Source organism: Thunnus albacares, chromosome 21 (assembly GCF_914725855.1).
Source record: "Thunnus albacares chromosome 21, fThuAlb1.1, whole genome shotgun sequence".
In the NCBI taxonomy this organism is placed as follows: domain Eukaryota; kingdom Metazoa; phylum Chordata; class Actinopteri; order Scombriformes; family Scombridae; genus Thunnus; species Thunnus albacares.
In genome coordinates, this window is record NC_058126.1 from 14,407,023 (window position 1) to 14,433,106 (window position 26,084).

Genomic DNA, 26,084 nt, shown 5'->3' on the forward strand with positions numbered 1-26,084 from the left:
CAGACATAAGAGTTAAGTTTCAAGATGTTTCTGGTTTATGATATTTAATCAAGAATAGATTGCGTACTACTGCTGAGCTAGTGTAGGATAGATGCATGATGAGAGACTCCTGCAATGGCTTCCACTGTATATCATTGCTTTATTGAAACAGCATGGGGTTTGTCAAAACTACTTCTGGTAAAATAACATAATTTGCAATACTAGATGCCAGAAGACCCTAATACAATACATGGCAAATAGAACAAACCCTTTCCTCGTCCTGTGGGTGCCTGAATGTGTGTATGTATGTGTGTAGCTAACCCTCGCTGACCTCTAAAAGACACAACCTGCTCTGTAAGTCCATTAACACCGTTGACCAAATCTTATTTAGACCAATCATACTCAAACTCCCCACCAATGCACATGAATAGCAGTGTCACAGTCTAGAATCACTTGGGAATGCCTCATCTGTGTGGGACCAGCATAGTTGTGGACGCCCGGCCCCTCGGAGTTGACACTCCTGGCTGGGATCCCTGGCATCCACAGCTTCCTGATTACCAGCTGTCCCTACCCTACTCTGCCTGTCAAATCCCAGTAACTGAGAAATAAACAAACAGTAAACAAAGGGCCTAGTTTAGCACCATCACCCGCCACAGCATGACAACAGGTTTGTCACTCTCGCTGCCTGCCAGGGGGAAACTGAGCCCAGCAGAGGCCTTCTTCATCTTAAAACCACTGGAGGAGGAGCTGCAATCAGCGACAGCGGGTTTGTCTACCCTGCCTCAAGACAAACAGCATCAGCCAAACCAAGAATAAGGAAACACAGACTGAAACAACCTAATAGCGTGCCGTTCTGGTTCTTTGATTGAGCAGAAACTCCTTGCAGCTCTGCTAAGGATGGAGGCTTTGTGTCTAATCCCCCTCCCCTTTTCTCCCTTATTGTCTCAATCTGTGGACATCTGCTCGCTACAGAGACAAATTCCCCTAACTTGAGACACACTAGCCACCAAGAGGAGAACACAGGCCTATTAATAGGCTTCCTGCTCGTAAAAGAGATGTGGCAGATCAGGTTTTTTGGGGGAGTTTGATATGCATGTAATACAATATTAGTTCAATTGTGATGCACCGTCAGAGGCCCCCTCTATGGAAATCTGCATGAAATCACTGTCTGGGCAAGGTCGTAAATCACCAATGGCGTTGTTTATTATTGCAGTACAGTTTTATGGAGGGCGGGTGCTTTGCTGGGACGTCCTGGTGAGGAATGCCCAACAGAGGACCTGCTAGGTAATGGTGCCTTTATTGCCGGGGGGGGGGGTTGATGGGAGTTCAGTGAAGAGCAGGCCTCTTGAGAATTACACGGTTACTGTAAAGCCTGATTAAAGCACAGGAACACCTATATCTAACAAATGCAAGCACATGACATGCTCATCAAGCAGCCGCCGCATCAAAAGATGATAGATCTCGCAGAAAATCCGTCAGGACTGTGAGTCAGGTGAATGAAACAGGCCAAACAGACACAATCTTGCTCGTATTTTTATTCCTTTCTGTTTTGTGCGAGAAGCCAGAGCGGCTGGCCGACATGCCACAACACCCACTCTTTCTTTCACGAAATGTCTGGTCTGGTTGCGACTGACTTTTTCTGCCAGGTCTCAGAGCATCGGGAAAACTTATCAAAGAGAACAGACGTCTATTCTACACTGCAGAGAGAGCAGCACTTTTCTGCTAGAGCGACAGCCAGTCAGAACCTCAGACAGTACTTAGTCTTTCAGCTGTTCGGAAGTGGGAAAAGCACATTAAGGGTCATTGTGCCGGTGCATTCCGGCGGTAGCAGCCCGACTGCTTTGTCCAGTCTGGCAGACATACACGCCTCACCCTGGCCATCGCTCCTACTCCATCTGAAAACATAATTGATCTGGATATTAAACGGTTCGTGCGGCTCTAAATAAAATTCCATGCATGCTTAATGCTCCAATGTGGTTTTGGACGCCGGACACTTTCTTCCCTATCCAGGCTAGTGGTACATGCTGGACTGTCTTAGCTGTGACCACCTCATAAAATCAGCCTCATAAATATTTTTCATGTGTTATTTAAACTAACTCAGCTCTCTATGACTTGGGAGTCTTTTGATATCTGTAAATTATGCATGGACTCTCCTACAAACATACACTACGGTATAAAGATAGGACTATTACAAATGTTGGGCTGAGCGTCGGCTCAGCTTCAGGAGCCTCAAGAATGTATGACGCATGTAGTTCGCTGTCATGAAAATCCAGTATTGTCTCACGATAAAATGAAAATTGAAATTTATGAGACTCTTCTGAGAAAAAAACATCCAATTAATAGAAATGCAACCACAAAAATACTGAACCTTTGCATTATTTTAAGAAGTCACGTTAGTTATTCCAGAAGAGTCACAAAAGCATGCCTGTAATTCAGATGTAGCCATGATGTAAAAAGTATTTTATTGCAGCTATTGTGAGGATTTAAAGAATGTGATTAGCATGTGGGTATGTGATGTTGTTTGGCCAAGACTTGTGCCAGCTCCGGTTTCTATTTGCTTCCTGGTAGGATTAGTGGTCAAGGCCTGTGACATCAGTGTCAGTCTCAGGACACTGGGGGCAGATAATGGTGTTATTATTAATAACACAATGGGACGTTAAAAAAGTTTAACCGGACCTCAAAACTTTTTTCCACTGATAAAAAAATATCAATCTTTAATTGTTTCAATTGTTTTACACCTAAATTCTACATTTGAGACACAAATTTGACATAATTTAATTCCTCAAATATCCAATCAGGTATTAACCACAAGTATTTTCTCTATTTATGATGATATTTTGTGAAAAGTACTGTATTATAGTTTAAAACAAAAAGAGAGCAACATGTACTAGTTCACAAATCAGTTTTATTAATTTAAACACAATCAAATAATAATGTCAAAAACATCTGTACACATATTTTGCAGACACAACAATCTTTTGCATTTCACAATGAGGCCCATGTACTGTAAAGTATTTCCAGTTTGCATTAATGATTGCAACGTAATAAAAAAAAGCGTGCTGTATGAATCTATAAAACATTTCCTCTATTTACCTACCATTACCTTGACCTAGCAGCAATATGTAGATACCCCGGAGTGCAGGGGAGAAGTTGTTTTGAAAAGATCACATAATGTGGTCAAAGGAGGGGGGGACGGGGGTTGGAGGGTGGGTGGGGGTGGAGTGGGGGTTGGGGTGCGGGGGATAGGGAGGACAGGGATCCGAATTGAAATGTAAAGGCCAACAGTGATCATGTGCAAAGGAGGGAAAATCAGAAACACAACAAGTTGGTTTCTGTTTAAGAAATTCACAGTCGATAGCACATGTCCTGTATGTTCACAAACCCCTCGAAGTTAGTGGCTTTTCTCTCAACGTTAATTATGGTTTCCCCATCCACAGATGTAGAAGCACTAAGAAAAGGGCTTCATGTGTTTCAGCTATTTCAAAGAGGGGCACAGAATGTATTTTCAACGTCAAATAAAAACACTACATCATACAAAATTACGCTTGCTGTACAAGAGTTTTGTTATAGTGCTTGTATAAAAGATAATAAAACCTATTCAAGTCTGCTTTTTTAAATATCAGATTTATTCAAATTTGTTGTTAAAATGGCTCTTGGGAGACAGGAAATTTGTGAGTTTTCTCACTTCCATGCCGAATCCAAAACCCTTATCAGAATTAAGTTTACTTCCAAATATGTGGGGTCAGGGCTGCAAGCTGGTGAAATGACATAAGGACACAAGTTGTGAGCTACCTTTCTGAATAACTAAAAAAACAAATACCTCTTTCCCTTTGAAATATGAGTCTAAAAAGGACTTGCAATAGAGGAGACCTGTTATGCTATATAAAGATGTGAATGAAGTTTCCTGTAAGGACGAGAAACATCACAGAATCAAATGAAAGGTCATTGACACTTGACATCCATGCTTTTGGTCTTGACAAAACAATTTATCACAAAATCCCATTATCTACATATTTGTTTACTGAACAAAACTTGAACACATCAACACTTTAAGGCGTTGCACAAGCTTACGTATGTGCGATGGGATGCCTTTTTTTTTTTTTTTTACTTCAATGAAAAAGCATTGCCACCTTTCAAGAGCACGTACCTAAATGAATATAGGAAGGAATAGTCCAGTGATTACAAACTTACACACACAAAAAAAAGATTTCCTCTGTACACGATTGTCTCAGCATTGTAAATAAAGTTTTTTGTAATTTTCTTAAATTATTAGAAAACCCCTTTTTTTTTGTTTCTTCCATAAACGCCTTCCTCTTGCTGTGGTGGAAATCAATAGTACTTTGTAAAAGGCACGAGTCTTTTGTCATCGAGGTACCTTCTCAGTGGCACGGTGCCACTCACAAAGTCTTCGTTCATAAATAAGAAGCACAGGACTCCCAGGCCGACGGTTAACAGAGGAGCAGTCGCTTTGTCTTTCTGTCCCATGACGGAGGGGGAGGCCGAGAGAAAAGTAGGTTGACAGATAAGGAACAGCAATAAAGGGGAGGTGAGGGGCAGAAGGGGCAAAGAGCTAGACGGACGAAGAAATGTCACCACCAGTAGTTGTGGGCCTGGGGTTTACTGTAGCTGAGTTCTGTGGCGAGGTGAGGTGAGGCGGGCGAGGCCATCAGTAGCTCTGCTCTCCTCACAGGTGTGAACCCTGACAGAGTCCCGGCACAAACAGGGGGGCCGTAAAACACTCTGACAGCTTCAGAAAGCAGCCAATTCACAGTAACCAGGGCAAGCAGCTGCAGCGCCGTAAATTCACCTCTCTCCTTCGCTTCCAGAAAAAAAAAAAAAAAAAAAAAAAGTTTAGGGTTAAGACAAAGTGTGACCGTATGTCAGCACATTAACCGTGTGCTCAGCCTTTTTTTTTCTCTCCATTCTCCTCTTCTTTTCTTCCCGTGTAGTGGAAGACAGACGCCAGGTAGCACAGGGGGGCCTTTTCTGAGCTGTGGGGTCTGTGGCAAGCGTGGGACAGGGCTGGAGGGTGGAGGTGAAAGGTTGCAGGGTGTGCTGAGGCGGAGCAGGGTGTACGGTGGTAGTGTAGTGCTACAAGTACTCCAGGTCTAGAGCATGGTGGAGGGCCATGAGGTCTGAATGGCTGGAGATCCTCCAGAAGGGCATGTTGTGCTGTAGGAAGAGTAAAAAAAAAAGTGGAATCATATTATATCAAATTTTATTTAAAACATAGAAAAACATTCTCTACATTATTTTAGCGCTAAAATAATGAGTCAATTAATCAACTAGTCAGTTGAAAACCTTTAATTTATCATTTCTTTTTTCATTTATTTATGGAACCAAAATGCCAAACTTGTAAGCTTCTCAAATGTGCTTTTCTCTGTTTTATATTATTGTAAATTCCATATCTTTAACTTTACTGTTGGTTGGACAAAACAAGCAGTCATCAATTTCCCAGAGCCTTTTCACTATTTTATGATGTTTTAACAGCTAATTATTAATCTGATTAATCTGAAAAATAATCTATAATTAAAATAATAGCGAGTTGTGGTCCTGCATTATTTTCTTGTGCTTGCAAGAAGCGCTGAGAAGATTTTCTGCTTTATACTGCAGCTAATACATACAATAAATAAAGAAAGTCTGGTTCATTCACAAGGAAAAGCAATCATTTCAACAATACACCCCGACTGCTCCTCTTGCTCCCTTGTGCATAAGTCTATGCAGCCAAATAGCACATCTGTACCTCTAACTAATTTCTCTGCTGCATCAAGTTGTAGCTTTATACCACCAAACCAATCCAATAGCTGTCTTCAACCTCAACAGAAATAAACTCCCCACAGTGTTTTTGAATGAATCTCCTGCCTGTGAGTGTGTGTTTAGGACAGTGCAAATGAGCTGTTGTTCCCAAGAAGAGGACAGAGGAGAAACCTGAGTCGCAGAGAATGAAAGGAGCTTGTCAGGTAGAGTCCTCAGCTCCTCAGTGTGCGGAGCCCATTACCCTCCCCTTATCAAAGGTATGGCCTCTCCCAGGCATATGTTCCGCTTAGGAGAGCCTGCACTGACCCTTAAAAAGCTCTTTGCTTTTTGTTTTGTAAATTGTCTTTGCTTTTAAGTTTAAAAGCTGGAGATGTTATCTCTGCCGTCTCTCCCAGGCGATGGTAATAACTGAAGGCAGAATTGTTTCAGGGATTGTGGATTTTTCTCAGGTTAGGGTGAAGGAATGAGGGCCGAGAGAACTTTCAGACATTTGCTTTTGTAGTTCCACACAGTGTCACGTCTGATATGAGGCCTCCTGACGGGTGAAATTGTTGTGTTATTTCACGTCCTCTCTGATGTTGACACAGAAACCTTTTACCGCATGGCGTGTCGTGGGACTCGCTGCACTCAGACGGGGGGAAAAAAAACGCCTTATCCTTCCATCAATGTCACACTCCAACAACTCAAGACTGAGTAAAAATATTTGCATCTTTTTCCACAATCATCCCTCAAGACCTTATTCCCAGGGCGTGCTCGCTTTTCATAATACAGAGCTATTGCTTTACACATTTATCCAGGGTAAAGGTTGCTACTTCTTCCTAATCACTCTTCATCTGTCCTCATGCTTCTACTCATTGTTTACTGAGAAACAGGTGAAAAAGGAGCTGGAGGCTTTTCAAAGGGAAACTCTGCGTCTTCACCCTGACACACTGCAGCTCACTGTTGCTGTCAGTGAAATATGCTCCTGGACCGCTGATTAATTTGCTAATGAATATGTTTGCTGCGTGCGGCTTGCACGCGGTTTACACCCAAACTTGGCAGAAATGCTGAATACACAAACTGTGGAGCAAGAGCCAACAGGTAGCATAAAAAGGGTAAATCAGATGTCAGATTCATCTGAACAGACACCGTCATGTTTCCTGAAACACTACGGGAGATTTCAGCTTTTGGCCTTTCTTTATCCATCTTGTGCTAACAGGCTTGTCATTGCAGTAAATATTCTAATTTCATCAACAATGATTTAAGTCTCTTTTATGCGTGCTCTATTTACGGTGCGCCTTCAACATGCCTGAAAGGGCCTGTCTAGCATTACACATACAGCATTCACGCTGCTCAGGGCACCAAGCAGGAATATATAATTATGCCATCTCTCCCCTCCCCTGCTCTGTAAACCTGAGATGGCGGAGGAAGAGCGCTGATTACACACCACAGACTTTCTCTCTTGTACTTGGATGCCCTATAAGAGGATCAACAAACGAAAGTAAAGCAAGACTGTTAAGGAGGAGAGCTCGAGCGCTGTTTCCTTTCTTTGGGAAGGTATGGCAGGTATGTTTTGTGTTCTGAAGGCATTCATAATGAACTCTCGACCTTACGGAAAGTAATTACCAGTCCAAACATTATCTTTTCTCCTAACTCTGTGTATTTCTAGTCAATGTTTTCACTACTGTGCATACAGTATGTGCTGTCTATTATTCTCAGAACTCTTACCTTTTTTGAGCCTTGCTCCTCTTCCACACCATCGCCAACAACAATGTAAACAACTTTCCTCCCGAACCTTTGAATTACTCTCTCAAAGCAGCTCTCCTTCCCTGTGGAGGAGTTGACAGCAGAATGTTAGTGGAGCGTTGCATGGATGCAAACAGATACACAGGCACACACACACTTTTGACCCACACTAAACACCATCAAGTTGATTCAGAGGCACAGGGTGACAAGAGCCCTTTTAAAAACACCACACGCACACAAAATAGGCCAGAGTGTAAACACTTTGAGCTCAGCACGGAGATGTGATAAGATCAGCCTTCAGATAAAGACAATCTGAAAAGCATTAACTCTGCCGCCCCCCCCCCCCCCCCCCCCCCCCCAAACCTGGGACAAATGGACTTAAATCAGCTAAATCACTCTTGTATGGACCTGGTTAGAAGAACCAGTACGCTTAACGCTCTGAAGAACCCTGAGCTATGCTGCTCCAACTCTGTGCTGATGGGCCTGAAAATGGCGCAGGAGTGAAGCTTGATGTTTATTTTGCATTTGAAACAGTGAAGGGGAAGGACTGGAGGAAAAGGGGGGAGATGGGAGGGGGGGGGGGGGTTGCTGTTTCTGTGGAATGACATAAATGTGCAGAAGTGGTTTCATATGCAGAGACTGAGCAGGAGAGGCCTGGGGAGGCCCAGCACAGGCCCAGCTCCAAGAAAATAATCCCAGGCTGATTAGGCCTATTCCTTCATAGAAGAACATCAATCCTCTCCGCTGACTGAATCTCCCACCCCATCCACGCCTCTGTCCCATCATTTAGGTAGCACATGTGTCTTAGCTAGCCCCTTTCATACAGAGATATATAAATAATAAAGAATAAAAAATATTACTGTAAAGAAGACTCCTCATTATGCCGGCTTTGCTTTGTTATACTGAACCAAACAAAGCCGGCATGCTGCTCCTGTGTGTGATTTTGGATAACATGTGTTAGCATAGCGTTCCAGAATCAGAGGCGTGACGTGTAACACAACAGCATTGGCGTCTAGTGTATGTAGTCCTGCCATGCTGGCTGTCCCTATTACACAGACATTGACCTGGCAATGTGACTACCTCTGCTGCTGACTTAATGGCGGAACAACAATGCCCCCCATCACGCGTTCGTACCTTTTATACAGAACAACGAAGTGGAATAACGGCACACCAAACCCCGCCTTGAATAGGCTGTGTAAAAGGCTAATGTTTACACTCACATTGCTAAGTGAAAGTCCAAGAGGATTCAAATCACACATTTCAAGCATGACATACAAAATTCCGTATTTACCTATTTTGGTTGCACTATAAATATTCTCGATAGGAAAGACTATGCCCAGGCCGTAGAGCAGGACCTTAGCCAGGGCAGGGATTAGCTGCGTGGTGGTCACCAGGATATTCACACAGTTTGACCTGTATTAGAGAGACAGAGGAGTAAAGCAAAGGGATTACATCATTCTAAATCACTGTGAAGGAGGACAAAAGAAAACACAGGGTGCAGAAAATAAAGACACGGCAATGTATCAGTTGTTTAAAACATGTCCTGCAATGATGGATTGGACCTCAGCTCCTTTTTAAAGTTAGATCTCTTCGCACACTTATCTTTCAAAATCAGAACACAAATCCTGTCCAAAAGACAAATCGAAGCGCTGTGTTTTCTTTAATGGCTTGGGAGTATGGAGCTGACTTATTTACACCACATGTGAGTTTATATATGTGTGGTATGGGACTGGGTACAATTTTCCTCACTGGAGTCCTACCTTGAGTGGATTAATGTTAGTGCTTTCAGTGCCAGTGTTAACCAGGAGTCCGTCAAGGCTTCAATTTCTGCTCGCAATTGCAACCAGGCTTCCCTTTTGGCTGGGCCCAGCAGACCTGAAACGCAGGGTAACATTGTTTGGGTTGGACCAGCCCTCCAAATACCACTGAAATTTTCAAAATTTACCCTGACCAAGTGGTATGGCATGTGTGCTTTTTAAAACACAGTAACGCGAACACACGTGGACACTCACACAAACGCCCACATAATGAGGGCACGTACATCTGCAAACCCGTTTCTACATGACAAATTTCTGCAGAGTGGCGCTGCTTGTTGGGGATTACCTCCGACGTTATTTTTGTAGGTGGTGTAGATTTCTTTTACTCGTCTGTAGCGGAAGGCCAACTTTCTCATCCAGTCCACTCCCCCCCTCACACCTGTGGCCAGACATAGGTTGGCACTGGTCGCTGCTGCGTGGAAACCATCAGCGCTGAAGTTATACGTACTGAGAAAGACAAAGGAAGAATTTGTTAGGACCAGCAGCTTCACCATTGATGGTAGTAGAGTATATGACACATTTTATTTTGACCTATGAACAAAGAATCAAAGTGTACCAATGTTGTACCTTAGGTCCTGGCCGTTGTCATCGGAGGACACATCGTCAATATGTACCTGGTCACATTCCTGAAATACACAAAACATGCTCTTTGAATAATGTGGGATTCACATACTCTTAAAGACACACCTAACAAGACTATTTTAGAACTAGAGGTTTCTTTGGTGGAAGAAAAGCGTCACTCCCCACATGTTCTAGGTAATTTTTCACTAGAAAAAACATATTTATTTAGGAAATAGAGCTTTGGCTGGACACCTCGTTCTTAAACACCTTCTCCTTGACTTTCTATCTATATCCCTTTGAATCAGCTCACAACGTTTTTCTTCCCTTGTGCCCTCACCAGCCCTGTCCAAACAAAAACAAACCTTATCATTAGTCTGGATGGACCTGTGGCCCACAAAGTTGTTACCACTAGAGGGGTCTAAAGATATTCATAGCAACAGACATAACCAATTAGGTCCCAATCCAGCAACTCTAAACACTCCCCAGGTTGGCATTTGAACTGCTATGTCTGAGAGTACAGATATATATACATACAGTAGAAGAATGTATGTAGGCTTGCTGAGTGTATAAAGAGCCTTGGCACTAATGGTCTGTGCATGTGTATGTATATACGAGTGTGCATCTCTAAACATATGTGCAGACTACTCTTCCCCTTTAGGGTGCCTGGCTCCTCTTGGAAAGGTAGAGGGATTCTACAGCTCTGCACTGATTCCACCGGTACACAGTAACACAATCCAGACTTTCTGGTAAATGTAACCTACTAGAAAAATTGAACCTGATGCTAACCGCCAATGAAATTATGACCTCTGATTGCTGCTGCGCCACACACCAACACAGCCCCGGGGCCAGTCAGCCAGCCAGCCGGCAAAAGAGTGCAGGAGAAAGCAGACTAAAAATCTGTTATTAGTTTTCCATTTATAGGAGCGCTCTAGTGCCTCCCCCTTCCTCCCCTCTCCCCGCCCCCTCAGCCAACTTGAAATGTGAGGGACTCCTGCCTTGGCATTCAGATCAACACATTTCATATGGGGCACAGGAGAGACAGGCTAGCTGAGCCTCTTTTGACTAAAACTTGGGACAGCTAGCAATTTTGCCAAAAGGAGGTTGAGCAATAGTCTTGTTAAGAGCAAAAGGCTTTGAAATGAATGAGACATCAACCTCTTAATTTGTTTCAGTCATTCCTAATCTAGAATTAATAACACAGAGACTATCTGATATCTCTATGAAGTAGTTTAAAGAATTTCTCTGGTTTGAAATTGGTCGCATAACTGCCAAAAAGGTTCTCACCTGTTTAAAGTTATGTGAAAAATAATAATTTCACATGGAAATTGAAACTTGAGTGAGAGAATTCCCCCCCGGTTTCAAGTATGAAAAATCCTTCCCGAATTTTTAAGCTTTTTAATTAAGTTTCATCCGGCTGTTAAGACACCCAAACACAGAAAGGACTTCCTTGTTTTAAGTCAATCTAACTGAGGCCAAATGCTGACGTTATTGCATTCCTCTCTAATGCTAGAGCAGGGTAAGGGTAAGGGCTTTGGACCGTAAACCTTTTTTATTTTACTGGTTCCCCTCTGAACAAATTTTTCATCTCCCTGGATTTGTGGGGAGAGGGAGGGGAGAGCGACGTGAGGAAAAACTCAAACCAGCTGTTCTTTAACAGAATTAAAATCTTGACCCCCAACCCCTGCTCTAATGCAGCCATTCTCTCGCCAAGCCTCTCCCAGCAAGCACTGAGATCCAAAGAGGAAAAGACTTTGACCCCGTGACCCTTTCCCCTCCTCTCCGGGGCTCCTGCACCCCGATAAGGGGGTGGAAGGGAAGAGAGGTGGAGACGGAGGAGAGCAGCGGGTAAAGGCTGGGGGAGACAGCCCAAACTGACCTCACATGGAGCGGGCTCTGAGCCCTGCGTTCCAGAAGATGGACTGCCAATTGGAGATGGGGTGTAGGCGGGGGCTCATAGCTCTGTTGGCCTAATCTGTTTCCAGACACTCACCAGCAGATCTTTAATAGTTGAAGAAAGCAGCAATTTGTCCCAGCTTGAGGATTTGCTGCCAACAGACTTGTGGATAATTTATGTTCACAAATTATCCAAAAATTTTCCTCAGAAGAAAACCCAAGCCAGAAGTATTAGTGTGCGTAATTCCTTTAGTAGTGGTGGCATGTCTGTTTGTTTAGGAAAACAAAAACAGCTCCCTGGGTTAAGTACCTCATAAAGCCTCCATTCAGAGACCTCCCATTCTGGTGCAAGTGACTGGAATGCTTCTATTATCCTTTAATTACCCACTAATAAATCAGACACAATCAGCTAACTGCAAAAGCTCCTGCCACCTCTTTTACTTTGGGCACAGATCCATTCAGTTCCACTCATTTGGTATACCATTGCTTAATTGTATGCTGTCCCCTGGTACCTTGTTAAATAACAATAGTTCCTCATATTTGTTCTTCCCATGTAATGTGTTTCTTTCAGAGTCTGACAGCCAGCAGGGATCAAAGCAGATATTTGAGAACAATATTACTCAGCATGTTAATTATGGGTCTGCCAGATCCAAACTCCAACATGACTCTAAACACATAAATATGTCTCAGTAATTAGGCCTAACAGAGGCCATTATAACTGCTGCCTGATTATGAATGATTTTTTATGGACTTGTCCAGATCCTCAAAACTAACAAACACATCAAACCTCAATGAATGTAAAGTGATAAAATTCAAAAGGCCTGAAAAAATACAGGGGTTGGGTCCATCTCACCAAGCTGCTTATTTGCAGTTTGAATGCACTATGTTTACATAGCTTTGTAATTATGTAGATATTTCGACAATTAATTAACAGCTAAACAGGGCTCACAGAAGTTTGGATGTGTGTGTGTGTGTGTGTGTGTGTGTGTGTGTGTGTGTGTGTGTGTGTGTGTGTATGTGTGTGTGTGCATTGACTGAGAATTAGGGGGTTGCTGGAAGAATGCACAGACCCCAACAGTTACTGTTCCCAGCTGGGGCTGGCATAAACCTCTGCGCTGGCTCCCTGGGAGGACTGGGAAAGCTAACAGAGGAGGTGGCTGTGGGTAATGTCGTGCAGTAACCCTTACACATACTCATTAGGAGCCACTTCTGAAGGCCACGTAAACACCACGGAGCCATAGATGGTGCAGGTTCAAGTCGGTTTAGTACAGTCGTATAGTTGACATGGACAAGATGGAAAGAAACACGGTGGGGCGGTGAATTTTACTAACTGACGGACTTGCTGACAAACTCAGTGGCATTCTAGCATATTTGCATGGGTGAATGCTGAATTGCCAAAGAAATAGAATTGCTCTGAAAATGCATACTGAGTATACAAAATACAAATAAAATACAAATAAAAGAAAATAAAAAGTAATGTGTCTCAAAAGTTTTGATATAATTTTCAGCTTAATTAGTGTTAAGATTTATTAGTGTTATGATTAAACAGCTCACTTGCAGGACTTGATGGAAAGAATTCATAAGCACAGAAAGTTAGTGTCATTGAGTCTTTCAAAAGCTCAAAACGAAAAAAAAAATAACACTGCTATTATGTTGTTTGTAGAACACTACTGATAGACTGACAAATCTTTATGATGGTGGCAGTTGAGAGGCAGTCTGAGAATTTCTTAGAACCTTTTGAACATCTCTTTTCCATCGAATCCCCCCATTCTCCCCTCACCGAGCAAACAGTGGTCTCTCTAAAACCTACAATCACCGCTAACTCACACCAGATGTTCCTACTGTACTCAAGAGTGAAGAGCCTCCACCAGAAGCCATCGCAATTACTCCTTATGCAAACACTATGTCTTTCTGTTAAATTCATCAGCAACATATTTTCTTTTATCTCAGTCCATTCAGCTACCAGATAATCCTTATCTGTAACAGAAAGATGAAAACACCAAAATATGTGCAACAATTGAAGACAGGATGCTTCTGCCTCAGAAGGAATCCATCTCTACATCATTCACTCTCTCTTCCTCTCCCTATCTCTGTCTTTCTGTCTGCTGAAAACTTTTCACCGGGGAGGAAGCTATCAGAGCCCTCTTTGTTCCCTTGGCATCTGTCATTAAGCAATCAGCAATGACGGCCTGAGTCTTCCTGTAGCCCTGGAAAGAGCTCAGAGTGGTGACTGCAACCGTCAGAGGCAGGGAGACGAAAGAGGGGGCTGCTCAGCAATGTTACCAAAACACAGAAATGGCCACACTATCTAAACTAACTCTTAGACCTGTTTTTCCCATGAAGGTCTAGTTCACTGCGACATAGACACTGTCCACTTTCTGGATACAAGCTGCCCCCACTCGCCTCCTCTCTCATCTTCTCTCTCAGGTGAGCTGTGTGTGCGTTGGGTGGGGGTGGGTGGTCAAAACCACAGTGTGAGCGATAACAGCCATCATCACAGCATCCCTTGTGACCCTACAGGCTAAAACCATGTGAAAAAGACTCATCCATGGTTCGCAGGTTCTCAATACCGCCACTCCACCGGCAGAGGCTGTCATCCCCCCTGCGGTCTGTGACCCCCAGCAACTTCCTTCTCTGTTCCCACCACAGGCACCCCTGTCTGGGGGGAAAGGAGGGAGGGTGCAGAGGGGAGGGGGCGCTGTGATTACCTGGGGGTCAAACACAGGATGTGGGTAACAAAGGGAGAGTTCTTCGAACCCACTTCATTCCAATCCACAATCTGTGCTTGAACAGTCATGGAATTCAAACAGCGGCGCCAAACAAAGCACAGGTATAGAGAAGTCCATGCTGGTTTTACAAAAATTCACACGATCAGGAGAAGGGATCCAGAAGGAGTTTTGCTCCAGAACTGACTGAATTTTAACAAAGTGGTCTATAAACACTTGTTGTAATAATTGGAAAAGCTGTAAAAAAAAAAAGAAAAGAAAAAAAAGAAACGACCCCACAGGTAGTGAAAAGTATAAATTAGTTGGGTGTGATGGATGAGCTGCTTCTCATTATTTCCTTTTTTAGGCATTGCACGTCCAAACCACACCTCAAGGAGAGCGACATTAAATACAATATCAAATCTCAGGCACTTCAGCATTTTCCCCTCGCAACAAACGTATCCATAGAGAAACAGTTTATTCCTGCCAAGTGGACTGTTGTCTGGACAAATCTATGCAATTTCTGTTCTCTTTCTCCACCGACAATCCTGGGCAGGTGTTATGTCTCCCATTTTAATGCAGGACAAGAAATCTATTTTTAAATATCATCATTTATCACCAGACAGTAATGTTATATTTTCAGTGCACCCTCAACCCGTATTGGTGCATGAATCGGCTGTGTTAGAATAGCGGGTAAAGGGTGGGGGTGAGGTGGAGCTCTGCGGAGCGAAGATTGACAGGGTGGCTTTGAAACCTCCACTTTCTCTCTGTAGTCTTTCCAAAACACATCAGTGGCCTCGCCTTGAGACCTGATGGAGTTCTGTCGAGGAGCCTGACAGAACTGCTGCATCAGTGGCCAGACAAATGATGAAATACCCACATCAGTGTGTATAGACCTAAACAAGCCCATATGAAAAAACATACTACATACTATATATGGATTTATTTATGACGGTGTTAATTATTTAAAATATAAAAAAAAAACTGTGATATAGAGCTACAGTGTTAATAGGTAAGCAATGAACTGAATGACTTAATTTCATGATTCAATGAATAGCACAGTTGGTGTTATGTTCGTTCTTACTGGGAATAAAATCACAAAAAATAGTCAAGGAAAATATCATAAAGCTACCAATCATATGGAACGGCAAGTACAGGATCTAACTCTCTACTGCGAGACATAAAACCAACAGAATGGGTCCACACTAAGAGGCTCTGGAGGGCCATTTCAGCCTGTAGGAAAAGGTAACCGTGCGTTTCACAGCATCTCTCATTAACAGGCAGCCCCTGGGTGAGAGTGACAGTGGAGGTTTCAACCCTGCGACTGCAGGCTGGGAGCTATAAAAAGCAGTCAGCTCGCAGTGTCACAGGGTTGTTCCACAGATACAGTATGCGTGTGTGAAAGAGTTTGTGGGTATTTTCATGAGTGTACGTACAGTATGTATGTTTGTCTGTGCGTGTTAAAACTATGGAGCACAACATGTTTAGAGTGCACGTGCATGAGAGTGTGAAAGAGTGTTGCACACAGCATGGAGGCATCAGTGGACTAATTTAAAATGTTCCCACCTTTAGAGACCTCTCCCCCCTCTCTCTCTGTGAGTGGTTTGCCCCCATGCCCTTTATTCTCCAGACAGGGAGGATTGTTTTCTCACCCAGGGAGGGGGGAGATGGCAGCCCCTGTACCCCACTGCGAGAGGAACACAGGGGGCTCGGCCAGCGAGAGAGAGGCCCCTGGTTCCCACATACCGCTCGGCGTTAGCATTTGGGCTGCAGCAGCGCACCTACAGTAAACTCACACCCTGAGTCACAGCAGAGCTGTCAAGTCTTTGCAGTGAGCTCAGTCTCAGTGGGCTTCATTATACACATCACTTTAGACCATCAATTAACTCTCAAGCCCATGCCACAGCGCTAGAGTAAAAATGACATCCAGTGAATTTACTATCTTATAGTAAATATAAGCTATATATAAGAGAGTAATTTACTCATAAAATTATATTATCATGAAAAATAATAAAATGTTATTGTAGAGTGTAATTCATAAAATAAAATAATTAAATTATTGATATTACATTACCAGTATGGGTTTGCTGTTAATTCACAAATTAAGAAAATAATAGATGTTGTACTAAAACTTATATTTTATATTAGATTAATCTAAAATATTGATCATATGTTTATCTCTGTAGCTATTAAAATACAACTTCTTCTATAAGGAAAATTAATACAGTGGAAATCACATCAATAGGGATCATATTGCCTTGAATTACTTTCGTAATACTGCCTTTGGTGAGAGCATTTTTGATGATAAAAACAGATTGTGCTGTTCATACAATACTACACCCGTCCTTTAAAGGACTGAGTAGCAAATGGTTTTTGTGGGACGATCAATACAGAGATTTGTGTGTGTGTGTGTGTGTGTGTGTGTGTGTGGGTGGGTGGGGGGGGGGGGGAGTCTTTTGGGGGGGGGGGGCGGTGCAGTATTTCTGGGACCCACCTTCAATACTATCTAACAGTGAATGAGAAAAGAGAGCGCTGATCCAGAAAAAGGTTAGAGGAGAAAGAGAGGGAGAGAGAGACGTAAGGGTGAAACTGATCCCTGTTGACCTCTTCGGCATGCCCTCTTTCTTTTTATGACTTTCCTCTGAATCGTCACTCACCAGCTCTATCAACATGGTCCAGCCTCCATTCACACACACACTTGGAACGCACATAATACACCAGCTAAGACTAGAGTCTTTGCTGTAGCTTTGGCAGGCAGAACAGAATATTATGCTTGATTGTGACGTTTAGAAGCCCTGTAAACAACTTAAATACGTTTCAAATGTTTGGATCAAATTAATGCTTAAAAATCAACATTTTAATAAATAAAAAAAAATCCATGAGTGCATGCATTGTAGGTTTTAAGAAAGCTGAGTCCACATTTAATGTTCTTGTGGAGAGGCTGGCAGGACACCAGTGTTAAGACTTAGATGGACCACTCGCACACACCGCTAGGCCACTAACTCTGCACCTGTGTTTCTGCACAGCCTCTGGGGTCTCCCTTTATGGCTTAGACTAAATTAGATGGACCATATGCATTTCTGCACATGCTTAAATACATAACTGCTGCTGGCTGTGGTATTTATAGTTGGACTCTATTTAGCTCTATCTGAGATGGAGGACTGTAAATCAGCAGAGAGGAAACACAACTGGTTAGGCATTGCTGAGAACTGGCACTTAACACTCAGAGTGGTGCAGCTCAGTTTAGGAGGAGAGATCAATACGGCTTCAACAGAATGTCACTCCTCCTCTGGTATGATTGTTAATGACAATCAGTGCGATGTCTACAGAGAGGTCTTTATGTTGGACATTCTAAAAAGCATTCTTTCAGCAGACCACAGACTGCTATTTTAGTCATAATACTATACTCTAGTTTGAGCTGGAAAAAAATCTAAAGCTTTTAAGTGTCAAAACAAAATCTAATAATTTCGTTACTGAGATAGAGCAGAAGAAATATACGCAGTGCATTTTTAAATAATTTTATAAGAAGTCTGAGCTGCCAATTCATCTGTGAACAGTTTCATTACACATGAAAAGAAATCAAAACACAGGACAGATGTTGAGCAAAACCACATTTAAGAGTTGTCACAAACTGCCATTTTTTCAAATGATTGGGGCACATCTATTAAATAAAGTGCAGCTACAATGGATTCTACATGGCCAGGGCATAAGGAAATATTTAACCAGCCAATTGCAGCCAATTAACTTTGATCACGATGACTGCATTTGGAATCTCAGTCACTAGTCTGTCTGGGGGAGTATGAACATTTTCTTTCCCTGTCTCTCCCCCGTTTTTTCCTCCTTCTTGGGTTTGCTTCATGTAACACAGTCGAACATGGTGGTGAGTAATGAGACTTGGCAGACTAGCCACAGATCTCTTCACACTTAAGTATCAAACAAAACATTTCCTCTCCTGTGAGGTCAGCATAAAGCAGGACACTGAGGAAAAGCGCTGGGTCAGTGGGATCGGATTCACCGGGAGAAACAGACTGAGAGGAGGAGGCTGGGGCAAAAATCGAGGAATAAAAAAACGCAATAAAAAACATAGACAGTGAGTTGGAAAGAGCTAGAAATACAATGGAGATAAGTTGCTTTGTTTATCACTATAATGTGATGAACACTGATCGTTAGCTGGGTCTGACATCTGGATCGGGTCAGTAGTGGGTGTCTCTTCATATCTGTGACTGTGTGTATACTGTATATATGAATGTAGCAAACATGTATCTGTACATACAGTCTGATCTAGGCATCTCTGACCCTCTAGTCTTTGCTTCAACTCTCCCAAGAGTGAAGCACACACTCAGACATCCCACACACACACACACACACACACACACACACACACACATACACAGACACACACACAACCTCCCTACCCCTGATCCCTCTATTCCTGTGTCCCAGGGGCAGATTTTACACTAGCCGTACATGAATCAGGGGGGCAAAGAGGCGTGGAAGGGGAGACGGCGGGGGATTTCATGCTGTGACAGAGGGGTCTGTGGTGTAGGTGGACAGCGACACCAAGCACACAGCATGACATACAGACAGACAGAGCGGCCACAGAAACACTAGAGCCTGACAAATTGCGCTAGCCGCTATGGGAGTGGGAAGGAGGTGGGGGGTGGGGGCAGGGCTGGTGACCCAGGAACGATGGAGACTGACAGCACATGCAAAATTCATGGTATCCCTTGGGCTCCGAGGTAATACTTCACCACTATGAGACTGATAACTGAGAAACAAGCTCCACGCTATGAAACAGTTGTTGCTGCTTTTACTAAAAATCCTGTGGACTGTTCTTACGCTCCCGTAAGAGGATACAGTATACACTCTGACCACTAAAATCATCACAAGGTGAACAGAAAGCATTTGTGCAGAATAGGGACGTAGCAACAAGTTAGAGAAAGCTTAATGAAAAAAGTAAAACACAAATAGACGCACCTCTAAGTCGTTAAAGAATAGGTGTGTGTCGGCCAAGTTGAAGATCATTTCTTCCATCCTCAGGCCTAATGATACAGATGTCGGAGGGTCCTGAAAAACAGACAAAAACAATTAAATAAAACTTTTTAAATTCTAAGTTTTTCCCCCTTTTTGAAAGAGATAAGGTAATACAGTGAATAATGCTGTTCCATGTAAGTCACTCAATTAACACAGAATCCTTTTAAATTCCTCAGCAGGCCTTTCTCATAAAAGAAGACATTAGACAGACTTGAAAGTTTCAGCCTCTGTTTACGACCCTCCAAAAGGAACCAGAATAGTCATCAGAAATGCCACAGACTTGAATGAATGCAGTAAAAGCTTGTCTCTTCTCAAGAAGGGTGGTCGAGAAGAGTTTAGAAGGTTTAGAAGAGTTGAGGTCACTGCCTCATCGTAAATAGTCCATTCTCCACATAGTTGTGGTAATGCATCATCTGACTGCTCTCTAGGTAATACAACACAATTCACCCTGAAGTTTCCCAAGATCACTGGCAGCAACTCCGAGGTGTTTATTAATATTAAAAATCATTCACAGGCAGAATAAATGCTAATAGTTCCTTGTATTAAGCAGAACTGTAATTTTTCCCTTAAATCATAATCTCTGTCAGTAATGTGACACGTGCTGTAATGGTGATACGGTTGCACTGTCTGTAAGATAATACCTCGAGAGAAGTGAACTACACTGTAAATAGTTAATGAGCCTGTGACAATGTGTGTTATTTTCCCTTTAAAAAGATAATGAATAGGCAAAAAGTCTTCAGTGCATTTCACATGAATATGGATAGATAATCCTTGTGCAATTAGTTTTTACAAGTTAACAAAATTGCACATTTAGTTAGTTTTTTTTATGAAATTCACTTGTCCATCCCTTTATACAACAAAAAACAACATACAAAACACAATATACTTAACTATCAAAAGACTGAATTAACTAACTGGAGAGAAGTGCTTCATTTTTTTAAATTGTTGCACAAATTGAATTTGTTGTTATCTTAAATCTCTAATCAGCGGATTGTCTTTAGCAGGCAGAGGATGAAGACAGACAATATCAGGCTGTAAGAAGAGGATTTTTCTGCAGCTGGGTGAGGCTGCATTAACGACAGGCCAGGCAGGAGCAGAGCAGGGATTACAGAGTTAAACCACCTGAAGACACACCTGAGCTTTCTACTGATTAGCTGTCACACCCCACAATGCTTATGTTTTCACTAAAATGACAGAGGACAAACCACACAAGTAGAGCTCAATCCCCACTTCTAAAGGCTTTGTCCTTTCTCTTAACCCCCCAGTTTGAATCAATCTTTCAGTCAGAATTCATCAAAAATAATTAGCCTCCCACATCAACAGGTTGCTAACTCCCTCTTTCCAACCTCTGTAGGGTGATTTAACATTATGGGTTAGTTTGGTGGGAAAAGGCAGTCTTCCCCAGCGCAAGTGAATCCTTTCCGATTAAATCTAAACAATCAGTCAGTGAGGGAGTTAAGAATACAAGCAGGCCAGAAGGCCAAAGTGCTGCTGCTGTCATTGCTCCAGCACCACCTGTCCCAAGATGTCAGTGCCATCCACTGGGGCGCCAAGTCCTCCCCTCCCTCTGAGACCCTTACCAATAACACCCCCCCATCCCCACCCACTTTAAGCTCTAGCCCTGGCCAGCCCAATAGCAGCACAGCTGGCCTTAGCCATCAGCTTTATGGGGGTGAGCTGCCTTGATGCCAATTAAAAGAGCTGATAAGAACAGCAGTGTGTTTGAGAGAGAGAGCGAGAGAGAGAGAGAAAAAGAGAGTCAGAGAGAGTGGGTGGGAGGTCACAGTGAGTGAGAGAAAGTGTGGATGTGCGCTCACTCAGATACACATCTATTTATAGTAAGCTCGGAGCAGCTAGGAGGTAAAACTGTTTTGTAACTTTTTTGTATATGCCACAGAGATAGGGATGACATGTATGACAGACAGGTGGAGAAGGGGGAGAGACAGGGTGGTGGTTGTGGTAGATGGGTTGTTGTAGTGCTTCACTTTTTTTTCTGAGGTAGTTTACAGATCTGCATTTCTGATAGGCTTTGAGGGAGAGCCCTCTGTGGTTGCCGTGAGTAAGCGTGTCTCTCTTTTATAATATAATTTTAAGGGGTAATGTCAGCTAGTTGGAGTATGAGAAAAAATGCTAAAAAGGGACTGAAATGGGCAGTGTTTCCTGTTTCAGAAGAGCACACTAGAACCCTGTGTATGCCCGTGTGTGTGTGTGTGTGTGTGTGTGTGTGTGTGTGTGTGTGTGTGCATGCCCGTGTGTGCAACACATCCTCATAATGAAACGCCCACATAGGACGATTGTACCTGCACTCCAGAACAACCCATAGCAGCGTTTTCTAATATGCTGCCTCTGTCGGCAGTAATCGTAAAAAATAATTCTATTTTATGGTGTGACAACGCTGTGGTTTAGGTCTGGTTAGGTTTAGGCACAAAAACCACTTGGTCAGGGTTAGGGAAAGATCATGGTTAAGGTTAAAATGATCACTATAAATGTGGTTTACAGTTACTTCCTTAAAGTTAGGGTTAGGGCCTCCTGGAGCTAAGTCCACTTTTTCCATCTATCTATCTAGCCATCTACGCAACCTGCCTCTTCCTAATATGAAAATTTGTCACCTTATATTTACGTCATCTGAACTGCGTCACTTCCCTGGTTCATAATTACTACGGCCGCAAAATAGGTCATTTTTGCCGGCTGAAATTTCAACCTATACTGCCGTTTTTCTTGTGAGGACGGGCTGGTGTGTGTGTGTGGTTGGAGAGTCCCTCATCACTGAGCCACAGCTCCCTGGGCTAAGCCTTAGCTCTCTCTTTACCCAGCATGCAGGGCTCAGAATAAAGTAAATAAACAGTGGAGGGTCGTGGGGCAGCCCTCTTTCACCCCAAAAACAAAACACTGCCCCCATCAAACACCCCCTCATACCAGAACAAAGGCACAGAGAACGGGCTGCAGACACTAAGCTCTTTGACATATGAGGAGCAATATGTCATTTTGGACTTCAAAACCAGACACCTCCGTAGCCAAAACAACTGGTGATTAGAAATACTGCTCTCAGGCAAAACAAAATAAAATATAGATTAATTTAGCATTAAAAAACTGTGAATTAGTCATGAATTGATGCCAAGATTAATTTTAATTCATGTATACTATATCTAAATGGGAAAAAAGTGAGTGAATGATGCACTTTGAAAGCTATATAGAACCTATGACCTCAACAAAGCCATGAGAATAGGATTCTGCTTTATTTCCCAAATTGTTTGTTTTGAAAGTTTAAATTTAGAGAAGCAATTTACATGGAACAACAAGCAAAGCCTAGAAAAGTAAACTCTTCATCTTATGAGCATACACAGGGACATGGGATAGAAAACGACCTTTCAGTATAATAATATCTGTTTGTTAAGATTTATATATACATATGTATATATAATTAAGGCAGGTTTAAGAGAAGCTCTGTGTTCTAGTTTGAGTTTTGACTGAACTACATTTGGTAGACTCAGTCTCCTGCCAGGGTCTCCAGGGAGATCCTTGCCTGAAAAGGATGGATTGAGAAGCACTTAATTAAACTAACAATGTGGCATTTCTGAAGGAGAAAGGAACACTTAAGATGTGTCAATAGACATCCAGAGTGCAACTGTTGTGAGCCCCTACAGCCGAGCCCCATCCAGCCATGCATAGCTCCAACAGCTGCAAAGAGCAGTCAAATACTTGCCAAGCCTCATTGGACCTATTAAAAAAAGAAACAATTATCTGTACATTGAGTTCTGCTCTATCTTCTCACTATGGACTTAAGGCACAGTGTAATCTATACTCCGCTCAATTGCAACCCCCCCCCCCTCTGATTCTCTCTTTTTTTTGCCTTTTAATATTTATGTGTTTCGCTGATAAAGTGCACCGCTACTGCCACAGTCTGATGTCACTCACCCGTCCATATCTGTTGGCATAAGAACCCGTGAGCAAGGAATGGAAAACGATGATTGTTTCATCCAGGTCCCAGATGAAAACTCGCTGGAGAGATGGGGGTGGAGGGGGAAGAAAGAAACAAAGAAAAACAGAGAGAAAAGAGGCAAAATCAATGGTGCACTCTGTAGGGCTGCAAGGTGATCCTCCTGGTCAATAGGCCAGGAGCGTGTATTTATGCGCCACAGGGACCAGAATCCATTTGCTTGAGTTGGTCACCGCAACACTCCTCCCATCACTCCACCACATGCTTTCCACTCCTTGCCCTTTACATTAGAGTAATCAATAGTGACAAACTAATTAACTAGATATGTTAACATGCCATGATGTCAGCACTATAATAGGTGCTATTAAGCTTGTTGAAATTCATATCATATTAATGAAGAGTCCTATGAATTATCACAAGTATATTTTGACATATAGTCACTATTGAAGTGTTTCAAGGCTTATGGTGCAATTGTATCAGTTAGTCACAGCTAGTGTCCAGTCATTAATTACCAGAATATATATATTATTTACTTCAGTGATGACTTACTTAATCACATTCCTTATTTATTTATGAGGTATACATGAGAACCTTATATAAGATATGTGTTTCATGATGTCATATATTCCATAATGCATCAATAATGCACTTTTAAATAAGGAATCAAATGTTTAAGAATTAATGCCCATCAAGTGTTAAACCTGGTGTGGCAGCCATATAGTAAGTGGATTAGTGTCCATGTGCCTCAGACAGGGCGAGGCTGTCTGTCGCCAAGGTAGCGGGCTCACCCTACCTCAAGGTCGGAGTCGGGCGGCGGTGATGGGTTGTTGTTCCTTCTTCCCCGGCCACGTGACTTTCCATCTGAGGCCCGGCGCAATCGATCCGAATCTGAATCTTTAATGGGGGTTGATGGACTGTGGATGGTACTGTACTCTGCTGAAGGGAAGGAAAGAAGGAAGAAGGAGCGTATAAAAAAGAGTGTATCGAAGATGAGCTATTATTTGCTTTTAGCAAGGAAGTTTGAATGATCATTTGTCTTGATGCAGGACAGGCAGCTTCCTGGGACATTTTTAGTGATTATGCAATCCTACAGGTAACAAACATATCATAAATCAGTGGAGGAGCACATACTAAAAGCTCTTTGATTTAATAAACAAGAGATAACAGAGGAGATATCAATTTAAAGTAGTAAAGATGTCATTGTATCTAAACTAAATGACTCTGTATGAAATTATGTTTGGTTAAAGCCTGTTGTCTTTTCTGTTGATTGATGACTATTTGAAATGTATTCATTGCACAACATTTCAGCAAGTTACAAAAGATATAATCAGTGTACGAATGCCAGATGATGCATTAATGTCACAAGACATTACAGAAAATTCTTGATCTGATTTTAGTCTCAACTTGTCCTTCTTGCCACATTGCAGTACACTGGATCTGTTGGCTGAATAGATTTTCCACTTATATTGTGCATTTGGGTTAGGAATAGCAAGGATTTTTGGCATTAACTCATGGTCATATAAAGAGAAACCTCCATTATGTGAGAAGGAGGGGGTTCAGTGTCTCGCTTGTTGATTTTAAAAAGAAACATGGCTGAAACCAGGATCAAACTCCTGATATTCATGTTACACATGGAAACCCTGCTACCTGTCATATGATTCATACCTGCAGGGTTTTCTGTGAGGGCCTGGCTGGTGATGCCAGCAGGTGGCTCCTGGAGGGTGTAGGTGGTGGTGGTGGAGGGCGTGCTGGGACTGGTGTTGTTACTTGTCATGTAGGGTGAAGTGTAGGGTGAGCTGTTGTAATACTGAGCATACTGGCCCTGTCCAAAGGTTGGATAACTGGGGTACTCCTGTGGAGAGAAAGACACAGGGAAATGGTGAAAAGGTAGTTTACATTCGGGTAAAGATAAGGCAAGTAGAGAAAAAAAACGAGATATAGATAAAAGATAGGTGCATAGTGGTGAAAGAGGGAAGATTTCGATCAAAATGGTGGAGGCAATGAGAGACAAAAGGTAGCAGAGTTGAAGAAGAGAAGTATGAGGTTTGGCAGAGTAATGTGAGATATGCCCTTCACCAGTGTTGCTACTTTACAGTGCAGATTCCAAAACATAAATGCAAACACATGTCTGTTCTGTCCTACATCTGGACAACGATCTGTCTTGTTTTTTTTTTTCTTCTCCCTTTCCTCTGTGGCATAATACATGTGTTGGAGGAGGTACAGTAGATAATCCTGCATACAAAGCTTTTGACATCCTGAGTGATTTATGTTTGAATGTGTCACGGATGAAATGTAACATATTGAGTATGCATGTTTCTTAAAGATTTCCAGGTTGAGAAGAAGTCTGTGATTCAAACGAACATAAACTGATCACTGTACACTGACACAACTTCATAGAAATAGAAGGAAAAGATAGAAATCCAATTACCTGTTGTGCGGTATTGAAACCAGTTGAGTTTGTCAGGGAGTTGTTTCCTGCATACAATCCTGACGTTGTCGTGAAAGTACCACCTTGAGGGAAAAGTAAAAGAATTTTGAGTTATGTATACAAAATAGTATGTCAGAAAACATTATAAATTCTGCTGTGACAGAATTGAAATGACTCATTGTTAATAGAAAAGAAAAGATTAGCCTTTTGTGAAACAACTATTTGAGGTGGTGAACAGAGGGAGGCCT

General features: G+C 42.5%; 1 protein-coding gene across 17 annotated transcripts in view; it reads right to left on the bottom strand.

Moving 5' to 3' along the window:
• Positions 1–2,867: 2,867 nt before the first annotated feature.
• Positions 2,868–26,084, bottom strand: part of eya1 (EYA transcriptional coactivator and phosphatase 1) — a 64,136-nt gene continuing 40,919 nt past the window's right edge. For 11 of the 17 annotated variants that reach the window (XM_044340260.1, XM_044340256.1, XM_044340267.1 and 8 more), the window contains 11 exons: positions 25,837–25,919; positions 25,074–25,260; positions 24,202–24,344; positions 23,387–23,470; positions 19,415–19,504; positions 9,846–9,904; positions 9,565–9,725; positions 9,222–9,336; positions 8,753–8,874; positions 7,444–7,544; positions 2,868–5,151 (listed from right to left, as the gene is read on the bottom strand). In XM_044340260.1, coding sequence (XP_044196195.1) covers positions 5,071–5,151; positions 7,444–7,544; positions 8,753–8,874; positions 9,222–9,336; positions 9,565–9,725; positions 9,846–9,904; positions 19,415–19,504; positions 23,387–23,470; positions 24,202–24,344; positions 25,074–25,260; positions 25,837–25,919 — 1,226 coding nt within the window. In that variant the 3' untranslated portion in view covers positions 2,868–5,070. The remainder of the gene's footprint in view (positions 5,152–7,443; positions 7,545–8,752; positions 8,875–9,221; positions 9,337–9,564; positions 9,726–9,845; positions 9,905–19,414; positions 19,505–23,386; positions 23,471–24,201; positions 24,345–25,073; positions 25,261–25,836; positions 25,920–26,084) is intronic. The other 6 variants (XM_044340271.1, XM_044340269.1, XM_044340265.1 and 3 more) reach the window with 1 other exon arrangement.